Genomic DNA, 13,811 nt, shown 5'->3' on the forward strand with positions numbered 1-13,811 from the left:
TCTTGTTAAAATGAAAATTCTCATCTAGTAAGTCATGAGTGGGGCCAGATCATTTGCATTTCTAACTAGCTCCTAGGGGATGTTGATGCTGCTGGTCCAAAGAGCACACTTCAAGTGGTTAGGAGCTGTAAAGACATCAGCTTTGAGATGGAAGCGCCAACAGGCTGGTAGGAAAGACAGATGATTCCTCTTGGAAAATTCTGAAAATGTAGAATTTTGCATTCTGTTCCTGACACTCTCAATGATTGAAGGCCAAAAGCTTTTACCCTTTTATGGTCATTTCACAAAAAGTAGAGGGAATTCCCAGTCTCTTACCATTCTTGGTTGGATCATATTGGGCACAGCCTGCTGCAAGCTTCTCCAGCTGAGAACAGCACCTCCACTTCCCATCCATCCAGAAATTAGGATGATATTTAGGCACCAAACTGTTATTGTTCCTTGTTTCTGAAATAGGTTGGCACCAACAGAAGAGTTATTTCCAAGTCAGTCTATCAAGGGCTACCAATTTTATAACACCTCGAGATTAGACCTGGCTGAGTCAGCCTGAATGAATATTGCCCAGAACACTCAGAAGCATGGGTTGACCTGAGTGCATAAATGCACTGTGCTATTTACTGGAGTAGTTCATGTTACATTTAGGCATCAGCACATCTAGGCTTGCGCCTGGCTCTGCCTTGCGTTAGTTATGTGTTCTTAAGTTGGGCAAACCCTCATGTGAGCCTCAGTTTGCCCCACTGTGCTATGAGATTGTTAAACACTGGGTTCTACAAAGGTGACTTAAGGGTAATGAGAAGGTTGAGAAGGTGGAATTACCATCCCTCCACCTCTCCTACCTTTAACCACAGCAACTTTGGTTTTCTCCCTTCTAGGTTTGTGGCTTTGAAGTAAGATTTTGGTTGGAAAAAAAGGGGGCTCTGCTACTGAAACAAATACATATATAAGGCACAGAACAGGGTTGGGTGTAGTGGCTCATGCTTGTAATCCCAGTACTTTGGGAGGCCAAGGCAAGAGGATCACTTGAGTCCAGGAGTTCAAGATTAGCTTAGGAAACATAGTGAGACCCCTTCTCTACCAAAAAAAGAAAAAAGTTAGCTGGGCATGGTGTCATGCATCTGTAGTCCCAGCTACTCAGGAGGCTGAGGTGGGAAGATCACTTGAGCCCAATAGGTCGAGACTGTGGTGAGCCATGCTTGTGCCACTGTACTCCAGCCTGGGTAACAGAGTGAGACCCTGTCTGAAATAGTTTGGCTCTGTGTCCCCACCCAAATCTCATCGTGAATTGTAATCTTCCTAATTCCTATGTGTTGAGGGAGAAACCAGATGGTGGTAATTGGATCATGGGGTATTTTCCCCTGTGCTATTCTTGTGATAGTAAGTGAGTTCTCATGAGACCTGATGGTTTTATAAGTATTTGGCAAGTTCCTCCTTCTGTCATTCTCTCTCCTGCCACCTTGTGAATAAGGTGACTGCCTCCCCTTCACCTTCCACCACGACTGTAAGTTTTCTGAGGCCTCCCAGCCATATGGAACTGTGAGTCAATTAAACCTCTTTTCATTATACATTACCCACTCTCAGGCATATCTTTATAGCAGTGTGAAAATGGACTAATATACTATCTCAATGAATAAATAAATAAACGAACCAACCACAGAGCTAGATAGCTAATCTCTAATATTCCTTCCAGTTTTAACATCCTGTGTTTAAAATCCCTTCACAGAGGGCAAATGGCCAATGACCATAGCTGGGGCCCTTTTGATTACTTTTTTTTCTTCCTTTTTTTGGTGGGGTAAGAACAGGGTCTTGCTCTGTTACTCAGGCTTGGCTCACTTGGCTCACTGCAGCCTTGACCTCCCAGGCTCAGGTGATTCTCCCACCTCAGCCTCCCAGGTAGCTGGGAGCACAGGCATGTGCCACCATGCCTGGCTAATGTTTTTATTTTTAGTAGAGATGAGATCTCACTGTGTTGCCCAGGCTGAAGTGCAGTGGCATGAGCATGGCTCACTGTAGCCTTGAACTCCTGAGCTCAAGTGATCCTCCCACCTTGGCCTCCCAAAGTGCTGGGATTACAGGTGTCAGCCACTGCACCCAGCCCATTTTGATTACTTCTTACTTTTGTGTTTGCTCTATGTCCCATGACTGTTAGAACTGAGAGCACTTTCCCATTTAACCAGCACTTGTCTGCTCATAACCCATTTGAGGCTCACAACAATCTTGGGATAAGATACAACTTGTGTTTCGATTCTCATTTTTTTTTCAGATAGAGGAATTGCAGCTCCAGAGATAACAAATAATTTGCTTATCCTTAGTCCTCATAGCTTCGTAGAGGCAGATTAATATTTGAACCCAGATCTTCTGACACATCCAGTGCTTCAGGCTAAAGAACAATAATGGTAACATTGATCGAGTGCTTTCTTTGGGATGGGTATTGTTCTAATTCCTCAATAATTCAATTCTCACAACAGCTCCATGATTGTTTTTAGTCAAAATTTACAGAGACAGACAAAGGTCAAGGAACTTACCCAGGGTCAAACACTAATCATTGGCAGGGCTGCGATTTTCACCTTCATGCCTGGCTCCACATCCCACGTGCTTAAACACTGCTGCCTCTAACTGTGCCATCAGGAAGGTAAGGCTTAAGAAATACCCTTACCAATGGTCTGAAAAGCTTGAAAGCTAGCTGATATTTATTGCATGCTGTCTAGGGGCCAACCTAGTTTCCAGGACTTTGCTCACATCAGCTCCAAAGGCAGGTGCTGTTATCCCTTCCTTTTCTCCCTTTTAAATAGACAGGAAACTGAAGCACAGGCAATTAAGGAACTCTCCCAAGTGTACATAGCAAGTGACAGACTGAGATTTAAACCCAGGTCATCTCACACGAGGGCCTATGCTCTGCTTCTTCATACTATACGAGGAGTTGGCAAACTTGTTCTTAAAAGGCCAGACAGTAAAATATTTTAGGTTTTACTGACCATGAGACAAAATCAAGGGTCTTACGTAGGTACTTATTTAACTATTTGAAATGAGTTATATACAAATATTGCTCAGAGCCTGACAAGAACAGACAGCAGGCTGGATTTGGTCAATACCTGAATGATACCCAATGATATCCTGGGCCCAGGATGAAAACTTGGGAACCTCCACCAACCCCAAAAGAAATCAGCCATCAGCTGCTCTCACACCACACTCTATTCTATCGTAGAACCCAACCCTACCATAGGATCAACCCTACTATAGGATCAAGAGTGTCAGTGATTCAATGGCAAAGGAGTTTAATTACCTTCTTTAAGGGCCAGCACCCAGCGTTGCCGGCTCTCACGATCTGGAGCAAACACATATAGGAAGTAATTGTCATGCACCACCTGGAGACACACACACAGAGTTCAAGGTGAGCAGTGTGCATGGAGATAGTTGACTGACAGCAGACCTGCTGAGCCGAGAGTGGGGTCTCGGGTGTTTATCGTCATATAGGCAAACATTTGGGTAATTAGGGGGCCAGTATCCTTTTTATCCAGATGTTTGGGTGCTACACAAACACAGGGTAAGCAGTTTCAGCTGCTTGTCTCAGATTCCATGCCCCAAGAGAGCAATCGCTAAACTAAGACAGCAGGAGAAAGTTCTCCTCTTGACTAGAAAGCACATTTATTTCTCATCTTAAGTTTTTAGTGATAAAAAAATATTTCTGGCACATGGAAGAGAAAGATATTATATGACAAATGTGTAACGAGAGTTTTGAAAACTTCTTATTTTGAAATAGTTTAAGACTCACAAGAAGTTCCATAAATAGTACAGAGTTCCTGTGTACTTTTCACCTACTTTTCTCCACTGATGACATCTTACATAACCACAGCACATCTTTCAAAACGAAGAGATTGTCATTGGTACAATACTGTTAACTAAACTGCAGTCTTCTTTATATTTCACCTCTTTTTTAGGCACTCATTATCATTGGGATTTTGAACAACTGAAAAATACATGCTATTCCTTTTACTTATAGTCCTCAAAATTCCAACTTGTGAGGGTCACTTTTCTAGTAGAAAAAAAGTTCTTTTCTATGCCATGTTAAAAATATATTCATTTCTCAGGTTGGCAAGCAAGAATGGTAGCCTGGGATGTACAAGGAGATATCCATGCCTTTGAAGCCAGAAGTGCCAAGATTCATATATAAGATAAGGACTTTAAAGATACCCTCCACCAGCTCTGTTCAGTAGAACTTTGGGAGGCTGAGGCGGGTCGATCACGAGGTCAGGAGTTTGAGACTAGTCTGACCAACACGGTGAAAAAATACTCTACTAAAAATACAAAAATTAGCCGGGCATGGTGGCACACGCCCGTAGTCCCAGCTACACAGTAGGCTGAGGCAGGAGAATCACTTGAACCAGGGAGGCGGAGGTTGCAGTGAACCAGGATTGCGCCACTGCACTCCAGCCTGGGTGACAGAGTGAGACCCTTGTCTCCAAAAAAAAAAAAATTTCTGCAGTGATAGGAGGCATTCTGTAACCAGTGCTGTTTCAGTACAGTAGCTGCCAGCCATGTCCTTCTATTGAACATGTGAAATGTGCCCAGTGTGACTAAAGGGCTGCATTTTTAGTATCATTTAATACATTTAAACGTGAACATCCATGTGTGGCTAGTGGCTACTGTACTAGACAGTGCAATTCCAGATAGTCCTCAGATTATAAAATCTGAATCTTTTTGCCTCAGAATCTCCAAGCAATTCATACCCAGCAATTACAATATGTTGCCTCAAATCATGAGTAAACTGCACTTAAAGCATGTTAGATTTGGGGCCCCTGACAGCAGCTTTATTTCTTCCTTCACTAATTAGGACTTTCCTTGAGGAAGAGAAGCCATGAGGGAAAGCAGTATGAGGAATAACAACCTTTTCAAGATTTTGTGCTTAACTTTTGTTCAATAAGTGAAAGAATTAACAAATAAATGTCACTGATGGAAGGAACACATACGTTTCCTAATGGGATTTGTCTAAGTCCTAACCTTGGAGCAGAGAGTCATCTATGTCCACCCTCTCTCACAGTGACTGAGGATTTTTTTTTTCTTTTTTTTTTTTTTTTTTTTTGTGATGGAATCTCACTCTGTTGCCTGGGCTGGAGTGAATGGCACAATCTCAGCTCACTGAAACCTCTGCCTCCCGGATTCAAACGATTCTCCTGTCTCAGCCTCCTGAATAGCTGGGATAACAGGCACCCGCCAGTAAGCCTAGCTAATTTTTTGTATTTTTAGTAGAGATGGGGTTTCACGTTGGCCAGGCTGGTCTTGAACTCCTGACCTCGTGATTTGCCCGCCTCAGCCTCCCAAAGTGCTGGAATTACAGGCGTGAGCCACTGCGCCTGGCCGTGGCTGAGGATTTTAACCATGGTCCAGGGAATGGGGAACTACCCACCTGATGGACTTACCTGAAACGGGTATTTATAGTGGCATGGGATGCTGATGTCACTTTTCACAATCTCAACACATTTGATTCGGGAGAGCTCGATGGACCCCTTCAGCGTGCGCTTCTTCTGTGGGGAGACAAGCACATCCCATTCATGTAAAAAAGAAGACAATATTTTTGTCCAGATTGCTCCAGAAATCTACTACTAGATAAGATCCATTGGCTTTTTAAACCAATTCCAACCCTCCAAACCAAATATCCAAAATTGCCTCCCGGCCCTAAGTGTGGGATAAACACTCTGAGCAGACTCCTGGGGAAACATGACTTTAGAGTCTTCTTCTTGGTGACAGGTTTCCACTCAGTGAGACTGGGTCATGTACCCCACTGCCCTTGTGACAAATGGCAGCATTGGTAGAACTTGTAGCTGAGATGCATAGAGAAATCCATGGACACACATATGACAATTTTCTCTTCTCTGTGTCTATCCATGACCATATTAGCATAGTAATTGAGCTTGGGCCTGACCTGGATTGTGGTGCATACCCTTAGTGGCACCTTTTTTTTTTCTGCTTCTGGCTTCTCCATGTCCTTTAATTATCTGCAGTCCCATGATGACACTCCCAAAGGACATTCCTGACTCTGCTCTACAACTATCCCTTCTCTAGGTCCTCTCCAACCTCCCCATCAAATACTACTGGGCCTATGTCTCATTTCCTTGGAAACTTGCTAGCTGTATTTCCCTGATAACTAATTCACATGATGGTATTTGTGATTTATAATGATGTTACATGTTACCTATTTCTAAGGATCCTTGTGCCTGGAGAATGGATCTCAGGGGATTTGATGCCTTACCCAATGGAACAAATTCCATTGGTGGTCTATCAGGCTCCAAGGAAAGATAGTTAGGAAAGTGCTTCTGGATGGAAGAAGCCTTTCACAGGTGCCTAGAATTGGGCTGCCATTGAGAATAGACTTTAATTCAGCTATGGAACCAGTTGCAAAATACGTCATTATACCCACTATCAATCAATCCCAAAAGACACAATTCTGAATGTCATAGTCCCAAATGCTGAAATCCTGAATGATAAAAATCCCTAAAGTCTAAGCCCCTAACATCTAAAATCTCAAAAATCACGATTAGTGAATTTTCTGTTGTACGCAGGACAGCCTCATTATGTTAGTTGCTTCACGTTAGGCAGAACTATTACTTTATTATTGTCTTCATTTGGAAATTACATGTGGCTTAAGATGTATATGGGTGCCAAATAGACAAGGGGTGGACTTGTAGACTTAATTTTAGGTGTCACATTGACTGGATTAAGGAGTATCTAAGGCTGGACATGGTGGCTGATGCCTGTAATCCTAGCACTTTGGGAGGCCGACACAGGAAGATCACCTGAGATCAGGAGTTTGAGACCAGCCTGGCCAACATGGTGAAACCCCACCTTTACTAAAAATACAAAAATTAGCCGGGTGTGGTCGTGGGCACCTAGAATCCCAGCTACTCTGGAGGCTGAGGTAGGAGAATGGCGTGGACCCGGGAGGAGGAGCTTGCAGTGAGTGGAGATTGCACCACCGCACTCCAGCCTGGGCAACAGAGCGAGACTCAAAAAAAAAAAAAAAATAGACTTATCTATAGCATTATTTTGGGTGTGTCTGTGAGGGTGTTTCCAGAGTAGATTAGTATGTGTATCAGAATGGACGAGGTGGGGAAATCTGCCTTCAGTGTTGGTGGATGCCATTGAATCAGCCAGGGACCCAAAGAGAACAAATACTGAAGGCAAATTAGTCTCTCTCTGAGAGTCAGGACAGACTTTACTTCTGCTGTTTTTGATCAATCTCATTAAAAGACTTAGGTTGTCTATCATAGTATTTCAGATGACCATGGTTATTTAAGCTGTTTCTTTTTTAAAAAAATTTAAAGGTGAAATATATAGTATATTAGTTTTTTTGTTTTAAAAATCAGCTTTATTAAAGTATAATTTACATATAATAAAATTTACCAATGTACATTTCAGTGAGTTTTGACAAATGTATACAGTTGTGTAATAACTTCTGTAATTAAGATACAGGAGAAGAAATAACCAAAATCAGAGCTGAACCAAAGGAGATTGAGACACGAAAAATCATTCAAAAGATCAATGAATCCAGGAGTTGGTTTTTGAAAAAATTAATAGGATAGATAGGCCACTAGCTATACACATAAAGAAGAAAAGAAGGAAGATCCAATTAAACACAACTAGAAATGACAAAGAGGATGTTACCACTGACCCCGCAGAAATACAAATAATCGGAGACTACTACGAACACCTCTATGCACACATATTAGAAAACCTAAAAGAAATGAATCCATTCTTGGACAACATACACCCTCCCGAGACTGAACCAGAAAGAAATAAATTCCCTGAACAGATCCATAACAAGCTCCAAAATTGAATCAGTAGTAAATAGTCTACCACTCAAAAAAAGCCCAGGACCAGATGGATTTACAGCCGAATTCTACCAGATGTACAAAGAAGAGCCAATATAATTCCTACTGAAACCATTCCAAAAAATCGAGGAGGAGCATCTCCCCTACAACTTATTCTATGAGGCCAGCATCATCCTGATACCAAAACCTGGCAGAGATACAACAAAAAAGGAAACTTCAGGCCAATATTGATGAACATTGAAGCAAAAATTCTCAACAAAATACTTGCAAACCAAATCCAGCAGCACATCAAAAAGCTAATCCAGCCAGGTGCGGTGGCTCATGCCTGTAATCCCAGCACTTTGGGAGCCTGAGGAGGGTGGATCACTTGAGCCCAGGAGTTCGAGACCAGCCTGGGAAACATGGTGAAACTCTGTTTCTACAAAAAAATTACAAAAATTAACTGGATATGGTGGTGCACACCTGTAGTCCCAGCTTCTCAGGAGGCTGAGGTGGACAGAAGTTGCAGTGAGACAAGATTATGACACTGCACTCCAGCATGGGTGACAGAGCAAGACTGACTGAAAAAAAAAAAAAAAAAAGGCTAATCCACTATGATCAAGTAGGCTTTAGGGATGCAAGATTGGTTCAACATATTCAAATCAATAAATGTAATTCATCACATAAATAGAACTAAAGGCAAAAACCACGATTATCTCAATAGATGCAGAAAAGGCTTTCAATAAAATTCAACATCCCTTCATGTTAAAAACTATCAATAAACTAGATATTAAAGGAACATACCTCAAAATAATAAGAGCCATCTATGACAAACTACAGCCAACATCATACTGAATGGGCGAAAGCTGAAGGCATTCCCCTTGAATACCAGCTATTTCTTTAGGAATACAGTTTGTCTGCTCCAAACTGTTATACCCATGTGACTGTCCTTAGTATACCTGGGTGTTTATGTTTGCAAAAAAAGTATGCTATTATTGCCTATTTTATTGCGCAAGGTGGCCTATGAAGCGTTTTGTCATGTCTTTATATGTTTCTCAAATAAATCCACTTCAAAACGTAAACAAATATCTTTTTAAAAAGTTTTTAAAATTATTTTTTCTCCAGAATTATACTTCTGGGGATTTTTATGTTTTGGATTTCAATATTTGGGATTATGGTGTTCAGGATTGTGGCCCAAACCCCATTCTACCTTATTCTTTTAAGGAGGTAGCAAATGACAGTGAAATGAGCACAAGTTTGGAAAAGCTACATTCAAAGTAGGTCTCTGCCTCTTACCGTAAGAGCTCTGTGACCTTGGGCAATTCATTAAACTTCCCAGAACCCTGGTTTTTATATCTGATAAGTGGGGATAATACCTGCCTTTTGAGAGTTGATTGGGGAATAAAATGGGATGATGTAAACAAATTAACTGGCTTATAATAGGTGCCCTCAATAAAGGGTATCTTCCCAACTAAAGAAGTTAAGGAAGCCTTAACTATCGCAAGAGATTTGTGATATGTGAGCGTGCTTGGTTGGTATCCAGGGACCCATTACATCATCAAATTCTCCCAAAGTGAATTCAGTCTTTACTTCCTGTTTTGGGGTCCTCAGCCCAGAAGCTGATCTTTGATTTAGTAGCTGAGGAACAGAACTGAGATTAAAAAAATTCAAGATGCGAGAAGCAGACCCTATCAAATACAGGAAAGCTTTGTGGTGTTTGGTTTTTAGTTTTTTAAGTAAAAACAACTTTATCCATTTTTGAAAGTACAAAATTTATGTTTATTGTGACAAATAAAAACACTATAGAGGCTCAGTAAGGTGGCTGATGCCTGTAATCCCAGATCTTTTTTTTTTCTCTTTTTTTTTTTTTGAGATGGAGTCTTGCTCTGTCACCCAGGCTGGAGTGCAGTGGTGTGATTTCGGCTCACCACAACCTCCACCTCCTGGGTTCAAGTGATTCTCCTGCCTCAGCCTCATGAGTAGCTGGGACTACAGGCTCGTGCCACCACGCCCAGCTAAGTTTTTGTATTTTTAGTGGAGAGGCGGTTTCACCGTGTTAGCCAGGATGGTCTCCATCTCCTGACCTCGTGGTCCACCCACCTCAGCCTCCCAAAGTGCTGGGATTATAGGTGTGAGTCACCGTGCTGGCCCCCAATTTTTTTTGTATTTTAGTAGAGATGGGGTTTCACCATGTTGCCCAGGGTGGCTTGGAACTCTTGAGCTCAGGCAATCTGCCCGCCTCAGCCTCCCAAAGTGCTGGGGTTACAGGCGTGAGCCAACATGCCCAGCCAATCCCAGATCTTTGAGAGGCTGAGGTAGGAGGTCGTTTGAGCCCAGGAATTCGAGAGCAGCCTGGGCAACATAGTGAGACAATGCAAAAAATTACATAAATTAGCCAAGCCTCATGGTGTGCGCCTGTAGTCCCAGCTACTTGGGAGGGTGAAGTGGGAGAATCGCTTGGGCCCAAAAGTTCCAGGCTGCAGTGAGCTGTGATAGTGATGGTGCCATCGACCCCAGCCTGGGTGACAGAGCAGGACACTGTTTCAAACAAGCAAACAAACAAAACAACATACTACAGAGGCATGTGAAGAAAATATTTATAGTGTGTTGTTATCCCACCCTTCCCCATAACCCTGAGGTAGCCAAGGTTAATCATTTGGAGTATATTTGTCTTTTCCCTGCACTTTTATAGGGTATATATAAAGGAAAATGAGTGTCTGCTCTACATATCAGTCTAGAACTTGCTTTTGTAGTCTAATGCTAAATTAGAAGGTTTGTCTTCCCGCAAAAGCCTCTGCAAACATTCCCTTTGGGCTCAAACTATCTTCTCATTTACAGTTAGAAATGCATGCTCTGGTCCTGCCCATAATCACAGTTCTTTGGAATGGTTAACCTGTTTTTCACAAATAGTAGAGCACAGCAGAGCTGCCTTTTCAAGAACTGTCTGCAGCTACTGGTAAACAGGGAGCATGAGCTTGAGGTTGCCGTGTTTTGACCTCTGTTGGGTTCTTTCCTTAAAGCATGCACAGTGAAATAAAAATAACAGGCTCATGGCACGTGATATGACAACTCCATTTGCTGACAATTTTGTCTTTGGAAACTACTATGTCCTGAGCTCCCTGAGGTCAGAGACCAGGGCACCTTCCCATATACCCAGTGCCCAGCAGTGACTGGCCCTCAGTGGAGCTTAATTAGCTCAAAACAAAGGGTGTCAGGTTGGAACACAGTTTAGACAATCTTAAACAGATTTAAGGCTACTAGATTTAGCCATTCAGGAAATATTTATGGAGGGCCAGCTGTGAGTGAGGTGCTATTCTGAGTTTAGGAAATGAACTGATAACATGGCAGACTCTCACAGAGCTTGTAGTATACTTGGGAAGGCAGACAAGTCAAAGAAGTGCTGGAGGCCGGGTGTGGTGGCTCACGCCTGTAATCCCAGCACTTTGGGAGGCCGAGGCGGGCTGATCACGAGGTCAGGAGATCGAGACCAGCCTGGCTAACACGGTGAAACCCCGTCTCTACTAAAAATACAAAAAATTAGCCGGGCAAGGTGGTGGGCGCCTGTAGTCCCAGCTACGCGGGAGGCTGAGGCAGGAGAATGGCGTGAACCCCGGGGGGTGGAGCCTGCAGTGAGCCGAGATCGCACCACTGCACTCCAGCCTGGGTGAAAGAGCGGGACTCCGTCTCAAAAAAAAAAAAAAAAAGTGCTGGAAAGAGAATAGAACAGTTGATGTAACCAAACTGTGGCCAAGGCAGACCTCTCCGGAGAAAGAAAGGGCATTTAAGAAGAGACCAAAAAGTCGAACAGGAGCCATTTGGGAGAAGGTCTAGGGGAGTGAGCATCCTAGGTAGAGCAAGCAGCCAGGACAAAATGCTAGGGTAGAAAAATACCGGGTAAGTCTGGCTTGTTAACAGCCTAGCAGCATTGTGATGAGGGCAGACAGTGGAGACAAATATTAACTGGAATTGTAAATAGGGATAAAAATTCTATGTGAAGTTCTAAAGTGATACTGTCCAATAGAAATGTAACATGAACCATATATGTAACTTAAAATTTTTTCCAGTAGGCACATTCAAAAATGCAAAACATAATGAGTAATAATTTTAACAATATATTTTGTTTAACCCAATATCTAAAATATTATCATTTCAAATTGTTAGGTGATTTCTGACAGAACTTAAAACAGAATTACCGTTTGACCCAGCAATCCCATTCTTGGGTATATACCCAGAGGAATAGACATTATTCTACCATAAAGACACATATACACATATGTTCATCACAGCACTAATCACAATAGCAAAGATAGAGAATTAACCTAAATGCCCATTAACAATAGAATGAATAAAGAAAATATGAGGCCAGGCGTGGTGGCTCACATCTGCAATCCCAGCACTTTGGGAGGCCAAGGCAGCAGATCACTTGAGGCCAGGAGTTTGAGACTAGCCTGGGCAACATGGTGAAACCTCATCTCTACTAAAAATATAAAAGTTAGCTGGGTGTGATGGTACACACCTGTAATCTCAGGCACTTGGGTGGCTGAGGCACAAGAATCGCTTGAACTCGGGAGGCAGAGGTTGCAGTGAGCTGAGATCATGCTACCGCATTCCAGCCTGGGTGACAGAGTAAGACTCTGTCTCAAAAAAAAAAAAAAAAAAAAAAAAAAAAGAAAAGAAAAGAAAAAGAAAATGTGGTACACATACACCATGGAGAATTATGCAGCCATAGAAAAGTATGAGATTGTGTCCTTTGCAGCAGCATGGGTAGAGCTGGAGGCCATTAGCTCAAGTGAACTAACACAGGAACTAAAAACCAAATACTGCATGTTCTCACTTGTAAGTGAGAGCTAAACGCTAAACAGTGAGCTCATATGGGTGTAAAGAAGGGCACCACAGACACCAGCACCTACTCGAGGGTGGAGGGTAAGAATTGAAAAGCTACTTACTGGGTACTATGCTTATTACCTGGGTGATGAAATAATCTGTATACCAAACCCCTGCAACATGAAATTTACCTATATAAAAACCTGCACATGTACCTCTGAACCTAAAATAAAAGTTAAAAAAATTAATTTGTATGTTGATCTTGTATCTTTTGACATGGATGAATTTGTTTAATAGTCCTAGTGGGTTTTTAGTAAGTTCCTTACAATTTTTTTTGTGGAAAATTATGTGGTGTGCAATGAAAAACAGTTCCCCTTTTTTTCTCAATCTGGAGAATTTCATTTCACTTTATAGTATAATTTATCTCGCTAGTACTTGCAGAACAGTGTCGAATAGAGTGTTAAAAGTGGAAATTGGCCAGGTGCAGTGGCTCATGCCTGTAATCCCAGCACTTTGGGAGGTTGAGGCAGGTGGATTACTTGAGGTCAGGAGTTTGAGACCATCCTAGGCAACGTGGTAAAATTTCGTCTCTAAGAAAATACAAAAATTAGCCGGGCGTGGTGGTGCGCATCTGTAATCCCAGCTGCTCGGGAGGCTGAGGCAGGAGAATCGCTTGAACCCAGGAGGTGGAGGTTGTAGTGAGCCAAGGTTGTGCCACTGCACTCCAGCCTGGGTGACAGAACAAGACTCCATAAAAAAAAAAAAAAAAAAGTGGAAATTTATGTCTTGTTCCCACACTTACAGATAAAGCACTGTCTTTCACCATTAAGTATAATGTTAGTTGTAAGTTTTCATAGATGACTTTTGCAAGACTCAAAATTTTTTTTCTATTAGTGTACTGAGGGTTTTATCACAATGAGTGTTGGATTTGTCAAATATTTTTCTTTGTTTATTGAAATATTCTTTTTTGACATTTATTCAAGTAATATTGTATATTATCTTAATTGACTTTAGGGTAGTGAGCCAACATTGCATTTGTGAAAATAAAATCTTACTTGGTTGTAGTATATTAAAAAAATTGTCATCCACATAAAAATTAATGAGTTTTTTTTGTACTTAAGTCTTTGAAATTGTATATTTTGTGCGTATCTCAATTTGCACTTGCCATACCTCAGGTGCTCAGTAGAC

The 13,811-nt window shown here is 41.9% G+C and overlaps 1 protein-coding gene across 1 annotated transcript in view; it reads right to left on the reverse strand.

Annotated features, from left to right (window-relative positions):
• ITK (IL2 inducible T cell kinase) overlaps nucleotides 1–13,811 on the reverse strand; it is a 75,358-nt gene that overhangs the window by 40,838 nt on the left and 20,709 nt on the right. The window contains exons 2-4 of the mRNA XM_055284762.1: nucleotides 5,412–5,516; nucleotides 3,278–3,359; nucleotides 316–444 (exon numbers count right to left, since the gene is read on the reverse strand). Coding sequence (XP_055140737.1) covers nucleotides 316–444; nucleotides 3,278–3,359; nucleotides 5,412–5,516 — 316 coding nt within the window. The remainder of the gene's footprint in view (nucleotides 1–315; nucleotides 445–3,277; nucleotides 3,360–5,411; nucleotides 5,517–13,811) is intronic.

This window comes from Symphalangus syndactylus, chromosome 7 (assembly GCF_028878055.3).
Source record: "Symphalangus syndactylus isolate Jambi chromosome 7, NHGRI_mSymSyn1-v2.1_pri, whole genome shotgun sequence".
Lineage (NCBI taxonomy): Eukaryota > Metazoa > Chordata > Mammalia > Primates > Hylobatidae > Symphalangus > Symphalangus syndactylus.